General features: G+C 47.9%; 1 protein-coding gene across 4 annotated transcripts in view; it reads right to left on the bottom strand.

Annotated features, from left to right (window-relative positions):
• Positions 1-17275, bottom strand: part of CDCA8 (cell division cycle associated 8) — a 151883-nt gene that overhangs the window by 11884 nt on the left and 122724 nt on the right. For all 4 annotated transcript variants that reach the window (XM_063954341.1, XM_063954343.1, XM_063954342.1 and 1 more), the window contains 2 exons: positions 13314-13440; positions 13073-13156 (listed from right to left, as the gene is read on the bottom strand). In XM_063954341.1, coding sequence (XP_063810411.1) covers positions 13073-13156; positions 13314-13440 — 211 coding nt within the window. The remainder of the gene's footprint in view (positions 1-13072; positions 13157-13313; positions 13441-17275) is intronic.

Here is a 17275-nt window from a genome sequence, read left to right on the forward strand (position 1 = left end):
CCTTAGCCAGGGATGCCGCCCCCCTTAGCACATCCCCATCATCGTCAGCCGTGTCAGAGTCGGTATCCATGTCATCTTGCATAATCTGGGCAAGTGCACGTTTCTGTGGGTATATGCTAGGGGATTTTGAAGGAATAGAACCTGACCAAACTGCCATATACTTCTTTAAAACCTGAGTTTCAATCTCAATATGAGTATCCTAGTAGAGATCTGAGAGATTATTCCCTTAATAGAGGTCAACCACTCAGGCTCAACAATAGGGATCCGAGACAAGACATTACATTCCTGTGTACATGGAATGGATTCCTCTGGAGAAGAAAGGTCCTCTGCAGCATAAGACAGAGTCCCTAGATATGGCTATATGAGAAAACAAAACACCCACACAGGAAAATGTCAGACACAGTTTCCCTCCCAAGAATTCCAGAGAAACACAGAGCTTGGAGCCAGCACACACACAGCTCTAACCTAGTTAGATATAATACAATTACCTGGCGCTAACTGTGTACCTTAATAGACTACACAGTCATTTCACAGCCTTCCCTCCCCTTCTACAAACCCCTGGTACCGCACAGGATAGCTGGAGTTGCGTGGAGGGATCGCTCTCCCTGTACTGGAGCTGCAGGCAGGAAAATGGCGCTGAACTCTGCTGGGTCCGCTATGAGAAGCTCCGCCCCTTTAACATGGCGCTGCTTCCCGCTCTTCATATCTTTATACTGGCCTGAGGAAATATGGTGGCAGCCTTGGTGACCAGTGTAGGGTATAAGGCGCTGGCTCAGGACGCCCCACTGTGTACCGCTGAGCCTCTGGAGCGCAGTTAGCACTGCGCTGCCACCCTGTTGCCGCCATCTTCACACCGGCTCCCCGCTTGCTGTGGGGGCTGGTGACTCACTCACTACCGGAATATTCTGGCTCTGTTAGGGGTTGGCGACATGCTGCGGGAGTGAGCGGTCGCCTGGGGCGGCTAACGATCATCACCCTGAGGAGCTCAGTGTCCTGTCAGCGGAGATAGTGGCCATTAACCTCTCAGGGTTGGACACTACTTCCCCCCCATAAGTCCCACGACGCAGGGAGACTGTTGCCAGCAGCCTCTCTGTGCCTAACGCTAATAAATACAACAAAACTAGAAAAACTCCTATGGAGCTCCCCTAGCTGTGACCGGCTCCTCCATGCATTTTTTCTAAAAACTGGTAGGAAGAGCATAGAGGGAGGAGCCAGCCCACACTGTTAAACTCTTAAAGTACCAGTGGCTCCTAGTGGACCAGTCTATCCCCATGGTACTAATGTGGACCCCAGCATCTTCTAGGACGCAAGAGAAAATAAGATTTTAAACCAACCGGTAAATCTTTTTCTCCTAGTCCGTAGAGGATGCTGGGGACTCCGTAAGGACCATGCGGTATAGACGGGCTCCGCAGGAGACATGGGCACTATAAAAGAACTTTAGAATGGGTGTACACTGGCTCCTCCCTCTATGCCCCTCCTCCAGACCTCAGTTAGAGAAACTGTGCCCAAAGGAGATGGACAGTACGAGGAAAGGATTTTTGTTAATCCAAGGGCAAGATTCATACCAGCCCACACCATCCACACCGTATAACCTGGAATATACGCAACCAGTTAACAGTATGAACAAAACAGTATCAGCCAACGACTGATCTTACCTGTAACACAAGGGTATCAAACTTGTAGAATTTTGCAAAAGTGTTTGAACCCGACCAAGTAGCTGCTCGGCAAAGCTGTAAGGCCGAGACGCCTCGGGCAGCCGCCCAAGAAGAGCCCACCTTCCTAGTGGAATGGGCCTTTACTGAATATGGTAACGGCAATCCAGCCGTAGAATGAGCCTGCTGAATCGTGTTACAGATCCAGCGAGCAATAGTCTGCTTAGAAGCAGGAGTGCCAACCTTGTTGGCTGCATACAGGACAAACAGTGCCTGTTTTCCTAACCCGAGCCGTCCTGGCTACGTAAATTTTTAAGGCCCCGTCTACATCAAGGGATTTGGAATCCTTCAAGTCTCCCGTAGCCACATGCACCACAATAGGTTGGTTCATATGAAACGATGACACCACCTTAGGCAAAAATTGAGGACGAGTCCTCAACTCTGCTCTATCCTCATGGAAAATGAGATAGGGGCTCTTATGAGATAAGGCCGCCAATTCGGACACCCGCCTAGCAGATGCCAAGGCCAACAACATGACCACTTTCCAAGTGAGAAACTTTAATTCAACTGTTTGAAGAGGTTCAAACAAGTGAGATTTTAGGAACTGTAACACCACGTTAAGGTCCCATGGTGCCACAAAATGAGGTTGGATGCGTAGCACTCCCTTTACAAAAGTTTGGACTTCTGGGAGAGAAGCAAATTCCTTCTGGAAGAATATAGATAGGGACGAAATCTGTACCTTAATGGAGCCTAACTTTAGGCTCATATCCACTCATGGATGTAGAAAGAGGAGAAAACGGCCCAAGTGGAAATCTTCCGTAGGAGCATGCTTGGCTTCACACCAAGATACATACTTCCTCCAGATACGGTGATAATGTTTCGCCGTCACTTCCTTCCTAGCCTCTATCAGAGTAGGGATGACTTCTTCCGGAATACCCTTCCCCGCTAGGATTCGGTGTTCAACCGCCATGCCGTCAAACGTAACCGCGGTAAGTCTTGGAACACGTAGGGTCCCTGCTGCAACAGGTCCTCCCTGAGAGGAAGAGGCCACGGATCTTCTGTGAGCGTCTCCTGAAGATCTGAATACCTGGCCCTTCGAGGCCAATCTGGAACAATGAGTATTGTCTGTACTCTTTCGTCTTATGATTCTCAATATTTTTGAGATGAGAGAAAGAGGAGGGAACACATAGACCGACTGAAACACCCATGGTGTCACCAGGGCGTCCACCGCTACTGCCTGAGGGTCCCTTGACCTGGCACAATACCTCCGAAGCTTCTTGCTTGAGGCGTGATGCCATCATGTCTATTTGAGGAAGTCCCCAAAGACTTGTTATCTCTGCAAAGACTTCTTGATGAAGTCCCCACTCTCCTGGATGGAGATCGTGTCTGCTGAGGAAGTCTGCTTCCCAGTTGTCCACTCACGGAATGAATACCGCTGACAGAGCGCTTACGTGATTTTTTGCCCAGAATCCTGTGGCTTCCGCCATTGCCACTCTGCTCCTTGTCCCGCCTTGGCGGTTTACATGAGCCACGGCTGTGCTGTTGTCTGTTTGAATCAGAACCGGTAGGTCGCGAAGAAGAGTCTCCGCTTGTCGTAGGTCGTTGTATATGGCCCTTAATTCCAGTATGTTGATGTGTAGACAAGCCTCCTGGCTTGACCACAGTCCCTGAAAATTCCTTCCTTGTGTGACTGCTCCCCATCCTCGGAGGCTCGCGTCCGTGGTCACCAAAACCCAGTCCTGAATGCCGAACCTGCAACCTTCTAGAACAGGGGTGGCCAACCAGTCAGAGACAAAGAGCCAAAAAATATCGAGTTCGGTATGTCAAAGAGCTGACATCAAGCCAAAGATCCGCGTTCAAAAATGGGGCCTTGTGCCTAATAGACCACGCCCCTGGTATAAAATACGTTTTGTTACTCCAGCCAGCTCTCCCATGTGTCACTACTCCCAGCACCCTCCTGTCACTCCAGCCAGCTCTCCCATGTGTCACTACTCCCAGCACCCTCCTGTCACTCCAGCCAGCTCTCCCATGTGTCACTACTCCCAGCACCCTCCTGTGTCACTCCAGCCAGCTCCCCCTTGTGTCACGACAGCCCCTACAACTCGTGACATTGCAGCAGCCCCTTATGTGTCCTGTTTGCCAGTGGGTGTCTCACCTCTACTATCTATCTGACTCCCTCAATTCTCATTGCCCGCAGTGCTGCTGTGTGTCTGGCTGGAGTGCAGCAGTTTCCGTATCTATTGTGGTCATGTGATTTTGAGTGTTGGGAGCCACATTTGAATGAAGAAAGAGCCACATGCGGCTCAAGAGCCACTGGTTGGCCACCGCTGTTCTAGAAGGTGAGCACTCTGCAGCCACCACAGGAGAGACACCCTGGCCCTGGGGGACAGGGTTATTTTCTGATGTATTTGAAGGTGGGACCCAGACCACTTGTCCAGAAGGTCCCACTAAAAAGTCCTCGCATGAAACCTGCCGAAGGGGATGGCCTCGTAGGACGCCACCATTTTCCCCAGTACTCGAGTGCATTGATGGACTGACACTCTTTTTGGTTTTAACAGGTCTCTGACCATGTTCTGGAGTTCCTGGGCTTTTTCCATCGGGAGAAAAACACTTTTGTTCTGTGTCCAGAATCATGCCTAAGAAAGACAGCAGAGGTGGCTGAAGAGTCGAAGATGTGCCCCCACCGGAGCGGACTCTCTCAGTGTAGCCCCAGCATCATGTGGTGGATTTAGTAGAAGCCGGGGAGGACTTCTGTTCCTGGGAACTGGCCGAAGCAGGCATTCTTTTCCCTCTACCCTTACCTCTGGCGAGGAAGGAAGAGCCCCGACCTCTTCTGGACTTATGCGACCGAAAGGACTGCATCTGATACTGTGGCGTTTTCTTTTGCTGTGGGAGAACATCAGGCAAAAAAGTAAATTTACCCGAGGTAGCTGTGGAAACCAGATCCTCGAGACCTTCCCCAAATAAAACCTCACCCTTGTAAGGTAAAACTTCCATATGCCTCTTTGAGTCGGCATCACCCGTCCACTGGCGGGTCCACAGTGCTCGCCTAGCAGAAATCGCCATGGCGTTGGCCCTTGAACCTAGTAGGCCGACGTCTCTCTGAGCATCCATCATATATAAGACTGCGTCTATGATGTGACCTAAGGTCAATAAAATGGTATCCCTATCTAGGGTATCAATATCAGCTGACAAGGTATCTGTCCAAGCTGCTACCGCGCTACAAACCCAAGCCGATGCTATTGCCGGTCTGAGCAAAGCACCCGTATGTGTATAAATTGATTTTAAAGTCATTTCCTGTCTGCGATCAGCAGGATCCTTGAGGGCTGCCGTGTCTGGGGACGGTAGCACCACTTTCTTGGATAAGCGCGTCAAAGCCTTGTCTACCCTGGGCGGGAATTCCCACCGTACCCTGTCCTGTGCCGGGAAAGGATACGCCATAAGAATTCTTTGGGGAATCTGCAGTTTTTTGTCTGGATTATCCCAAGCTTTTTCAAATAATGCGTTCAGCTCATGAGATGGGGGAAATGTCACCTAAGGTTTCTTTTCCTTAAACATGTGTACCCTCGTGTCAGGGACAGAGGGGTCATCTGTGATATGCAAAACATCTTTTATTGCAATAATCATATAATTAACACTTTTTGCCACCCTTGGGTGTAACCTTGCATCATCGTAGTCGACACTGGAGTCAGAATCCGTGTCGGTATCAGTGTCTTCTATCTGGGATAGGGGACGTTTTTGAGACCCTGAAAGGCCCTGTGACACAGTCAAAGCCATGGATTGACTCCCTGCTTTTTCCCTGAACTCTGCTTTGTCCACCCTTTTATGTACTAATGTCACATTTGCATTTAAAACATTCCACATGTCCAACCATCATCTGCTCGACCTCCTCCTTAGAAGAGCCTTCCGCTTCAGACATGCCGACACACTCGTACCGACACCCCCACACACACAGGGATATTTATATGGAGACAGATACCCAATAAGGCCCTTTGGAGAGACAGAGAGAGAGTATGCCAGCACACACCCAGCGCCAACTGACACTTGAAAAACCAATTCCCAGATAAATAACGCTTTTATATAATTATGTGCATATAATACACCCACTGCGCCTTACAAGTCCCCCCCCCCCCCCCCCCCCATTTTCTGCCCTGTGTCACCGTGTTCAGCAGGGGAGAGTCTGGGGAGCCAGCTTCTCTGCAGCGTGCTGTGGAGAAAATGGCGCTGGTTAGTGCTGAGGGATCAAGCTCGGCCCCCTCAGCGGCGGGCTTCAGTCCCGCTCGATTTTTTAAATACTGGCAGGGGATTTACTATATACAGCCCTCTGAGCCTATATATTCATTTTAGCCAGTCCTAGAGGTTTAAAATTGCTGCCCAGGGCGCCCCCCCCTAAGTGCCTGCCGTGTGTGTTGTGTGTGGGAGCAATGGTTACCTCAGAGAAGATCTGAAGTCTTCTGCCGCCTTTGAAGTCTTCTTTCTTCTTATACTCACCCGGCTTCTATCTTCCTGCTCTGTGAGGAGGACGGCGGCGCAGCTCTGGGACGAACGGCGAGGGGAGACCTGCGTTCCGACTCCCTCTGGAGCTAATGGTGTCCAGTAGCCTATCATTTAAGTAGGTCTGCTTCTCTCTCTTCAGTCCCACGATGCAGGGAGCCTGTTGCCAGCAGTGCTCCCTGAAAATAAAAAACCTAACAAAATTGTAATGCACCCAGTCTCCTCTGGGCACACGATCTAACTGAGGTCTGGAGGAGGGGCATAGAGGGAGGAGCCAGTGCACACCCATTCTAAAGTTCTTTATAGTGCCCATGTCTCCCGCGGAGCCAGTCTATACCCCATGGTCCTTACAAAGTCCCCAGCATCCTCTAGTACGTAAGAGAAATTTTCATTTTTGAATTGAGCAACCACAAAATACCCTAACTTCACTCAAATGTTCTTGGCAGAGAAACAATTTTTTTGTTGGGCTGTATTATTGTTTTGTAGAGACAGGTTTCCTAGCTTTAAGCATGTTCTAAAGGGCCAGAGCTTCAAGTTACAAAGAGCTAAAAAAAGAAAAAAAAAAAAAAACAGGCAAAATTTTTACATTTCAGACAGCAAAATTGCTTTTGGTTTACCAGTCCCCTCCTTCAAGGAAAATGTTGTGATGGAATAACATATCTTGAGATATGTATGTGCCATGTGCACCTTGGCCAGTCCCGTGCCACCAATACCACCTTAACCTTATCTCTTTTTGACAGAGTAAGCAGCATTGACACTGGATGAAACAGATTGTTCCATAGGATTTTGATCTGTTATTGGCGTCTACCAGAAAGTTTTGTGGACCCTTTGTCTTTGAGCAAATCACTCAAAATTTTGGTCCAGCTGAGATAACATCAAATAATGTCTGTTTGATAGGATGTGTGTGAACTAGAACGTTTAAACACTGCCCTTAATAACCAAACGATTTGAAAGCTTTGCTTCTGCTAGAGACCACTGAACACAAAACCAGCAATGAAGGGAAATAGCCCCCCCCCTCCCCAATTCCAAAGACTGGCATTTGATTTCGATGATATAGTCTCATATGGCATAACAAACATGATGAAGGACAACGTCCCTTTACAAATGAAGCAATCAAGACAGGCGACTAGTCTACTCAAACGAGGGGGCAACTTGTTCCTTTTTCTAAACTTGATTAATCTAGATGCTATGAAGTGAAACGATGGAAATTGCATGGCTATGAAAATTTTAACTATCTTCCGCAGAACTTTCATGTATCATTTGCTAATGTTACTGAAACATAAATAAACAAGAGATCATAAAATAAGGGATGCTCAAACCCCCAGACCTAAAAATAAGCCATAACTGCCATGAACATTACGAATGCCTTTGGAATAGTAGCCAGACCAAATGGAAGCGCACAAAAGTAATACACAACTGCGTATCTAACAAGGCATCAGTGGTTCTCAGATTGGAAAATGTAAATAAACATATTTGCCACCCATGGATACAGGAGCTCATGTTGTCTAGAACAGATCAATGATTTTCTTGAAATTGTCCCCACGAGCTCAGGCGCTAAAGGACTCTAGGTTTAAAAACAGGATTTTAATTACCTACCAGTAAATCTTTTTCTCGTAGTCTGTAGGGGTTACTGGGAATCCATTTAGTACCATGGGGTATAGACGGGTCCACTAGGAGCCATGGGCACTTTAAGAAGTTGATAGTGTGCGTTGGCTCCTCCCTCTATGCCCCTCCTACCAAACTCAGTCTAGGAAACAGTGTCCGAAGAGACGGACATTACTTTGAGAGAAGGTTAGATAAGGAAAGTGGTGAGATAACGAACCAGCACACACAAGAGGAAAGTCATGCTAACCAAACTTGGAACAGGAGCAGCAAAAGCTGAACAAACCAGAATACTTAACCAAGTAACAGTGCAGGAAGAATTAAGCACCGGGCGGGCGCCCAGTATCCCCTATGGAATACAAAAAAAGGATTTACCGGTAGGTAATTAAAATCCTATTTTCTCTTACATCCTAGGGGATACTGGGAATCCATTTAGTACCATGGGGAAGAACCAAAGCTCCCAAACCGGATGGGAGTGCGCCGAGGTTCCTGCAGAATTAATTGACCAAACTGAAGGTCCTCAGAGGCAAAAGTATCGAACTTGTAGAACTTAGCAAACGTGTTCGAACCGGACCAAGTAGCTGCTCGGCAGAGCTGTAAAGCAGAGACACCCCGGACAGCCGCCTACGAAGAACACACCGACCTAGTAGAGTGGGCCTGTACAGATTTTGGAACCAGCAAGCCTGCCGTGAAATAAACATGCTGGATAGTGAGCCTGATCCAGCGTGTAATTGACTGCTTTGAAGCAGGACACCCAATTTTATTGGGATCATAGAGAACAAACAGCGATTCAGATTTCCTGTGACGAGCTGTTCTCTTTACATAAACCTTCAAAGCCCTCTCACAACATCCAAAGACTGAAGTAGCAGAACCATCGACTGGATTACCATAGCCTTTTCCAAGGGAAGGAACACACTCGGAGACTGAGTGTGTCCAGTATAATTTCCCAGGAAAGGAAGCCTCTGTGTCGGTTCCAGGTGAGATTTTGGTAGGTTCAGAATCCACTTGTGATCCAGGAGTAGTCTGGTTGAGAGGCCAATGATGTCCAACAACCACTCCCTGGATGGTGCCTTTATCAGAAGATCGTCCAGGTACGGAATTATGTCCACTCCATGCTTGTGGAGTAGAAACATCACCTCTGCCATCACTTTGGTTAACACTCTCGGTGCCATGGAGAGACCAAATGACAGGGCCCGGAACTGGTAGCGACAGTCCTGCAGTGCAAATCGTAGATAAGCCTGATGTGGCGGCCAGATCGGAATGTGAAGGTACCCATCCTTGATATCCAGAGAGACTAGGAATTCCCCCTCCTCCAGACCCGAGATCACCGCTCTCAGAAACGCCATCTTGAATTTGAACACTTGTAAGTACGGGTTTAACGACTTGAGGTTCAGAATCGGCCTCACCAAACCGTCCAGTTTCGGTACTACAAACATGTTGGAATAGTACCCCTTGTTTTGCAGATTAGGTGGAACTGGAAAAATGACCTGGGTCTGTACCAGTTTTTGAATGGCGTTCTGTAAAGTTATACTCTTGTGAAACTGGTAAGTCCGATTTGAAGAATTTGTGAGGTGGGAGGTCCTGGAACTCCAGTCTGTAGCCCTGGGAAATAAGATCTATGACCCAGGGATCCCGGTACGATGTTGTCCAGATGTGACTGAAGAATTTTAGCCGGGCTCCCACCTGCCAGTCTTCCAGGCATCTCGGTCCACCGTTATGCTGAAGGTTTTGAGGAAACAGAGCTTGAGCCCTGTTCCTGTGATCCGGCAGCTTCTGGTTTGTGTGGTTTACCTCTAGCGCCTCTGGTGGCGGTAGAAGAACCTCTGGGCTTGCCCCTAAACTTGGCAGTCCGAAAGGACTGTAAATTGGGTCCTGAGTAGGCCTTCCTAGCTGGGTTAGCTGCAGAAGGAAGGTATGTGGACTTATCTGCAGTAGCTTTGGAGATCCATTTATCTAGCTCATCTCCAAATAAGGCCTCACCTGTGAAAGGTAGGCCTTCCACGCCTTTCCTGGAGACCGCATCCGCTGTCCACTGGCGTAGCCATAGACCCCTGCGTGCAGACACTGCCATAGCTGTAGTGCCTGCATTAAGCAAGCCTATTTGTTTTATGGCTTCCACCATAAAGTTTGCAGAGTCCTGTATATGTTGCAGGAGTAAAACAATCTCCCCTTGAGGTAAGCTATCTAACCCCTCAATTAGGTTACCCGACCATTTAGCAATGGCCACCCACATGCTCTAGTGGGTCTTAGGCTCATCACCGCAGCTGTATATAAAGATTTCAGAGTAGTCTCAATCTTGCGGTCAGCCGCGTGTTTCAGGGAGTTACAGGCAATACAATTTTCCGTGAGAGCCTGGATACTGATGCATCTACTCTTGGTGGATTTTCCCATTTTTCCTATCCTCAGGAGGAAAGGAAAGGATGATAACAGTTTAGGAATTTGAAACTTCCTATCAGGATTAACCCATGGTTCTTCAAAACAGGGTATTTCATTCCTTTTACACAGGAAAAGTGACTGAGGATTTCTTTTTTATATTAAAATAAGATTCCTCACTCTCCTCTGTCACCTTATCAGGGATATTCAGACCTTCTCTGATCGCTTCTATAAGAGCCTCTATTCCCTGCAACAAAGTACCCTCCTCCATGTCTGATCCTTCATCATCTGAGTCAGACTGCAGGATATGGCCAAAATGCGTTTTTGCGGACAAATGGCAGGGGACTGAGAAGCTGGTTTGGGTACAGAGTCTCTTTTCATAAACTCAGTAATAGATTGTCTTAAGTATTGCGTCTCTTTCTCATTCCGAGATAACTTAGTAGATTGTGGAAATCATTCCCCTAACAGAGTCCAGCCATGCTGGTTCTGCCCCACTAGCCTTGGAAGGGACACTACATTGAGTACACACTAGTGAACGCCCTGGGGAAGAGGAACACTGTGCTTTACATGAAGCACACTCTTTGCCTGACATACTATATAGTGACAGCACACGCACACACAGGAAAAAAGGTTAAATGCACAAATAACCTACAATGAGCCCTTCCAGGAAGACACAGATGGAGTATGGAACCAGCACACGACGCCCTTAACACTAATGCAAAGCTTAGCCAGGTCGAAGACTAAGTACCTAGATTAGGGACTTAGTACACTAACAATCAATCCCCCCCTGCTATGATCCCCTGGTACCACCGAGGTAATCCGGAGTCTCTCTGGAGGATCTGCGCGTCCCTGTCAGTCAGCGTCTGTGTCAGCTGCAGAGGGAAAATGGCACTGGTGAGCTGCTGGATCCGCTCATAGTGAAGCCCCGCACTTTTTTATACTGGCTGTATGTGTCTTGTGCATAAAATGGAGACAGACTCCTTTTATGGCTATGTTGCCAGTCTGGGTACTGTGTCCGCTGTTCATCGTCTGTGTCCGTACACAGCCAGAGACGCAGCCCACCCTGTTTAGAAGCAGTGCGTCTCCGTACGCTCATACCACCGTAATGGCCGGCGACCCGCTAACTGGGACGCCGGATTAGTACTCACCACTCTTCATTCTTCTGGCTCTGTTAGGGGTGGCGGCGTGCTGTGGGAATGTATGCTCGCCATGGTGGGGCTTGCGAATAGTTCCCTCAGGAGCTAGTGTCATGTCAGCAGGGAACGGGACCATTAACCCAGAGAAAGGTTGGGCCGCTCACCCCCCTAAGTCCCACGAAGCAGGCAGTCCTGCCTGAATATAACAAATACAGAAAACTCTGCAGGAGCTTCCAGAGACGTGACCATCTCCGCCGGGCACATTTTCTAAACTGAGTCTGGTAGGAGGGGCATAGAGGGAGGAGCCAGCGCACACTATCAATTTCTTAAAGTGCTCAGGGCTTCTAGTGGAAAAGTCTATACCCCATGGTACTAAATGGATTCCCAATATCCCCTAGGACATGAGAAATGGGCTGTACAAATTGACTTGACTTCGGGAACAAGAACAGGCTTGAATAAAAGTCTTGTCATCCATTTCCTGGAACTAGAATTATATCCCCTGCAGACAGTAAAGTGTGAATGGCGTCTTAATACACCTGATGTTTCGCGATATGACGTACGAAACAGCTGATCATGAAAAACCACCTTATAGAGATCAAAGCTTGAGTAAATATTATCGACCAACAATGTTTCTTGCCAGGAATTTGAAGTGGAACTGGAAGACCTCACAAAAAAAGAAGCAGGTTGGGCTCCCACAACAGCCGAGCCCTGGTGGGTAGATTGCCCACTGTTGGGTTCTTCGGAAACCCCCTTTTTTTTTTTTATTCTTGATAACCTTCCCTGAAGAGCAGAAAATTTTCACTGGACATTCTTTTTAGCCGGGGTCAGGAAATTAGGACCATACCCTTTAAGTAATTTCACTGGTAGGATAACCCCATTCCATCTGTAGCCTGGCTAATGACCATGTCCAATTCTGGGCTGAATAAAATATCACCGGAAAAAGGCAACAATGCCAAAGTAAGAAGGAAGCATATACTCACTACTTCCCCACTTTCCTCTCACTCCTCGCTAGTCTGGATGGTTAATGCATGCACTAAGTCATCCACACCCTATGGCATTTTAGAATCCTTATCAACCCACAAGAGATTATCTAGGCTAGAATCCTCTGCTACCTCACCTTCCTCTTGGAAAGAGCTTTAAGTCAGACCTTTGCCAGAGTGGAACAATGGTCAGACTCGGATGCTTACAAGAAACAGCATGTGATGCTCTACAATGCTTTCTAAGGACAGTCTTGCCAGTCCTTGCACTGACAAAGTAAAGCATTGTGCATGCACCCTTGCCCAAGCTCTTTCAATAAACAGGGCCAGATGTTGCAGGCTCAGCTGAATTGCTACATGAACACTGAAATGAACTGTGCAATGGATTTAGGCCAGATCAGTTCTGCTAGGTCAACGGATAAGCTTGCGACAATCTATCATCAGTTGGGCCACTTAATATGACGTTTTAGACAAGTATAGAGTGGGACCTGGAATTACTCCCTTTTCCAGGCATAACAGTTAAAAAAGAATGGAAGCCAATTTAATAGAGATGAATAATGCACAATAGACATACCAAAAATAGCATGCGTGTAAAAACACGCACAAACCGATAATCAATCCTACTACAGATAATGCTCCTGGAAGAGTGTCTCTACACCTTGTTATCAGTATATGTATGAAGCAAGACATTAGAGCTGCACAGTCTATAATGTAGTGAAGTGCTGTCGAGACTGGAAGAGGAAGTAGTTTTACTACACAAGGATATTACTGCCTCAAACTTTTTTTTTTTTAGCAATTTTAATAATGAGAGAATACAAAAGCAACAACAACAACTTACTGATAAAAGCTTAATGTTTTCCAGTGCCCTCTGGTCCAGACTACTTAAGTTCACATCAATGTCATCAGCCGTCAGACGAATGTTCTGTGTTGTCAGGAAATAATTTAGATACGCTATTAATCATGTGACTGCTAAATAAAACGCAAGATAGGCAGTGTGTGTCATCTTTGAACAGAGATGAACCAAATGTGTGCCACTGCAGAAATCCCAGCGATTTAGCATCATAAGCATACAGACTTACCTTCCCATTCTTTGCAGGTAAATTAATGAACAAATCATTCATGCCGGCAAGGGGGCTTCCATTCGCTGAAAAAGTATAAACTGGTTCCTGTATTCCTGGTGTTCTAAGTGCTGGTGTTTTAAACAACCTAAAACAAAAATAAGAATTTACTCACCGGTAATTCTATTTCTCGTAGTCCGTAGTGGATGCTGGGAACTCCGTAAGGACCATGGGGAATAGCGGGCTCCGAAGGAGACTGGGCACTCTAAGAAAGAATCAGGACTACCTGGTGTGCACTGGCTCCTCCCTCTATGCCCCTCCTCCAGACCTCAGTTAGGGAAACTGTGCCCGGAAGAGCTGACACAATAAGGAAGGGACTTGGAATCCCGGGTAAGACTCATACCAGCCACACCAATCACACCGTACAACTCGTGATAACTATACCCAGTTAACAGTATGAACAACAACTGAGCCTCACGAACAGATGACTCATAACAATAACCCTTTAGTTAGGCAATAACTATATACAAGTATTGCAGACAATCCGCACTTGGGATGGGCGCCCAGCATCCACTACGGACTACGAGAAATAGAATTACCGGTGAGTAAATTCTTATTTTCTCTGACGTCCTAGTGGATGCTGGGAACTCCGTAAGGACCATGGGGATTATACCAAAGCTCCCAAACGGGTGGGAGAGTGCGGATGACTCTGCAGCACCGAATGAGCAAACTCAAGGTCCTCCTCAGCCAGGGTATCAAACTTGTAGAATTTTGCAAATGTGTTTGAACCCGACCAAGTAGCAGCTCGGCAAAGTTGTAAAGCCGAGACCCCTCGGGCAGCCGCCCAAGAAGAGCCCACCTTCCTCGTGGAATGGGCTTTTACAGATTTAGGATGCGGCAGTCCAGCCACAGAATGTGCAAGTTGAATCGTGCTACAGATCCAGCGAGCAATAGTCTGCTTAGAAGCAGGAGCACCCAGCTTGTTGGGTGCATACAGGATAAATAGCGAGTCAGTTTTCCTGACTCCAGCCGTCCTGGAAACATATTTTCAGGGCCCTGACTACGTCCAGTAACTTGGAATCCTCCAAGTCCCGAGTAGCCGCTGGCACCACAATAGGTTGGTTCACATGAAAAGCTGAAACCACCTTAGGAAGGAATTGGGAACGAGTCCTCAATTCCGCCCTATCCATATGAAAAATCAGATAAGGGCTTTTACATGACAAAGCCGCCAATTCTGATACACGCCTGGCCGACGCCAAGGCCAACAGCATGACCACTTTCCACGTGAGGTATTTTAGCTCCACGGTTTTAAGTGGCTCAAACCAATGCGACTTTAGGAAATCCAACACCACGTTGAGATCCCACGGTGCCACTGGAGGCACAAAAGGGGGCTGAATATGCAGCACTCCTTTAACAAAAGTCTGAACTTCAGGCAGTGAAGCCAGTTCTTTTTGGAAGAAAATCGACAGAGCCGAGATCTAGACCTTAATGGAACCCAATTTTAGGCCCATAGTCACTGCTGACTGTAGGAAGTGCAGAAATCGACCGAGCTGAAATTCCTCCGCTGGGGCCTTCCTGGCCTCACACCAAGCAACATATTTTCGCCATATGCGGTGATAATGTCTTACGTCACATCTTTCCTAGCTTTAATCAGCGTAGGAATGACTTCCTCCGGAATGCCCTTTTCTTTCAGGATCCGGTGTTCAACCGCCATGCCGTCAAACGCAGCCGCGGTAAGTCTTGGAACAGACAGGGCCCCTGCGGCAGCAGGTCCTGTCTGAGCGGCAGAGGCCATGGGTCCTCTGAGATCATTTCTTGAAGTTCTGGGTACCAAGCTCTTCTTGGCCAATCCGGAACCACAAGTATAGTTCTTACTCCTCTCCTTCTTATTATTCTCAGTACCTTGGGTATGAGAGGCAGAGGAGGGAACACATAAACCGACTGGTACACCCACGGTGTCACTAGAGCGTCCACAGCTATCGCCTGAGGGTCCCTTGACCTGGCGAAATATCTTTTTAGCTTTTTGTTGAGGCGGTACGCCATCATGTCCACCTGTGGCCTTTCCCAACGGTGTACAATCATTTGGAAGACTTCTGGATGGATGAAGTCCCCACTCTCCCGGGTGGAGGTCGTGCCTGCTGAGGAAGTCTGCATCCCAGTTGTCCACTCCCGGAATGAACACTGCTGACAGTGCTAACACATGATTTTCCACCCATCGGAGAATCCTTGTGGCTTCTGCCATCGCCATCCTGCTTCATGTGCCGCCCTGACGGTTTACATGGGAGAAACACCTTTTTCTGTTCTGTGTCCAGAACCATCCCCAGGAACAGTAGACGCGTTGTAGGAACCAGCTGCGACTTTGGAATATTCAGGATCCAGCCGTGCTGTTGTAGCACTTCCCGAGCTAGTGCTACTCCGATCAACAACTGTTCCCTGGACCTCGCCTTTATAAGGAGATCGTCCAAGTACGGGATAATTAAAACTCCCTTTTTCCGAAGGAGTATCATCATTTCGGCCATTACCTTGGTAAATACCCTCGGTGCCGTGGACAGACCAAACGGCAACGTCTGGAATTGGTAATGACAGTCCTGTACCACAAATCTGAGGTACTCCTGGTGAGGAGGGTAAATGGGGACATGCAGGTAAGCATCCTTGATGTCCAGTGATACCATGTAATCCCCTTCGTCCAGGCTTGCAATAACCGCCCTGAGCGATTCCATTTTGAACTTGAACCTTCTTATATAAGTGTTCAAGGATTTCAAATTTAAAATGGGTCTCACCCAACCGTCCGGTTTCGGTACCACAAACATTGTGAATAGTAACCCCGTCCCTGTTGAAGGAGGGGTACTTTGGTTATCACCTGCTGGGAGTACAGCTTGTGAATCGCCTCCTGCACCGCCTAACTGTCTGGGGGAGTAGTTGGCAAGGCTGATTTGAGGAAACGGCGAGGGGGAGACGTCTCGAATTCCAGCTTGTACCCCTGAGATACCACTTGTAGAACCCAGGGATCCACCCGTGAGCGAACCCACTGGTCGCTGAAGTTCCGGAGACGGGCCCCCACCGCACCTGGCTCCACCTGTGGAGCCCCAGCGTCATGCGGTGGACTTACAGGAAGCGGGAGAGGACTTTTGTTCCTGGGAACTTGCTGTTTGGTGCAGCTTTTTCCCCCTACCTCTGCCTCTGGGCAGAAAGGACGCGCCTTTAACCCGCTTGCCTTTCTGGGGCCGAAAGGACTGTACCTGATAATACGGTGCTCTCTTTGGCTGTGAGGGAACATGGGGTAAAAATGTCGACTTCCCAGCCGTCCCTGTGGAAACTAGGTCCGAGAGACCATCCCCAAACAATTCCTCACCCTTGTAAGGCAAAACCTCCAAGTGCCTTTTAGAATCCGCATCACCTGTCCACTGCCGAGTCCATAATACTCTCCTGGCAGAAATGGACATTGCATTTATTCTAGATGCCAGTTGGCAAATATCCCTCTGTGCATCTCTCATGTATAAGACTACATCTTTAATATGCTCTACAGTTAGCAATATAGTGTCCCTGTCAAGGGTATCAATGTTATCAGACAGGGAATCTGACCACGCAGCTGCAGCACTGCACATCTATGCTGAAGCAATAGCCGGTCTCAGTATAATACCTGAGTGTGTATATACAGACTTCAGGATAGCCTCCTGCTTTCTATCCGCAGGCTCCTTTAGGGCGGCCGTATCCGGAGACGGTAGTGCCACCTTCTTTGACAAGCATGTGAGCGCTTTATCCACCCTAGGGGATGTCTCCCAACGCATCCTATCCTCTGGCGGGAAAGGGTACGCCCTTAGTAACTTTTTGGAAATTACCAGTTAATAATTGGGGGAAACCCACGCTTCATCACACACTTCATTTAACTCTTCAGAAGGGGGAAAACCCACAGGTTGCTTTTTCTCCCCAAACATAATACCCTTTTTTGTGGTACCAGGGTTAATGTCAGAAATGTGCAACAC

Source organism: Pseudophryne corroboree, chromosome 2 (genome assembly GCF_028390025.1).
Source record: "Pseudophryne corroboree isolate aPseCor3 chromosome 2, aPseCor3.hap2, whole genome shotgun sequence".
In the NCBI taxonomy this organism is placed as follows: domain Eukaryota; kingdom Metazoa; phylum Chordata; class Amphibia; order Anura; family Myobatrachidae; genus Pseudophryne; species Pseudophryne corroboree.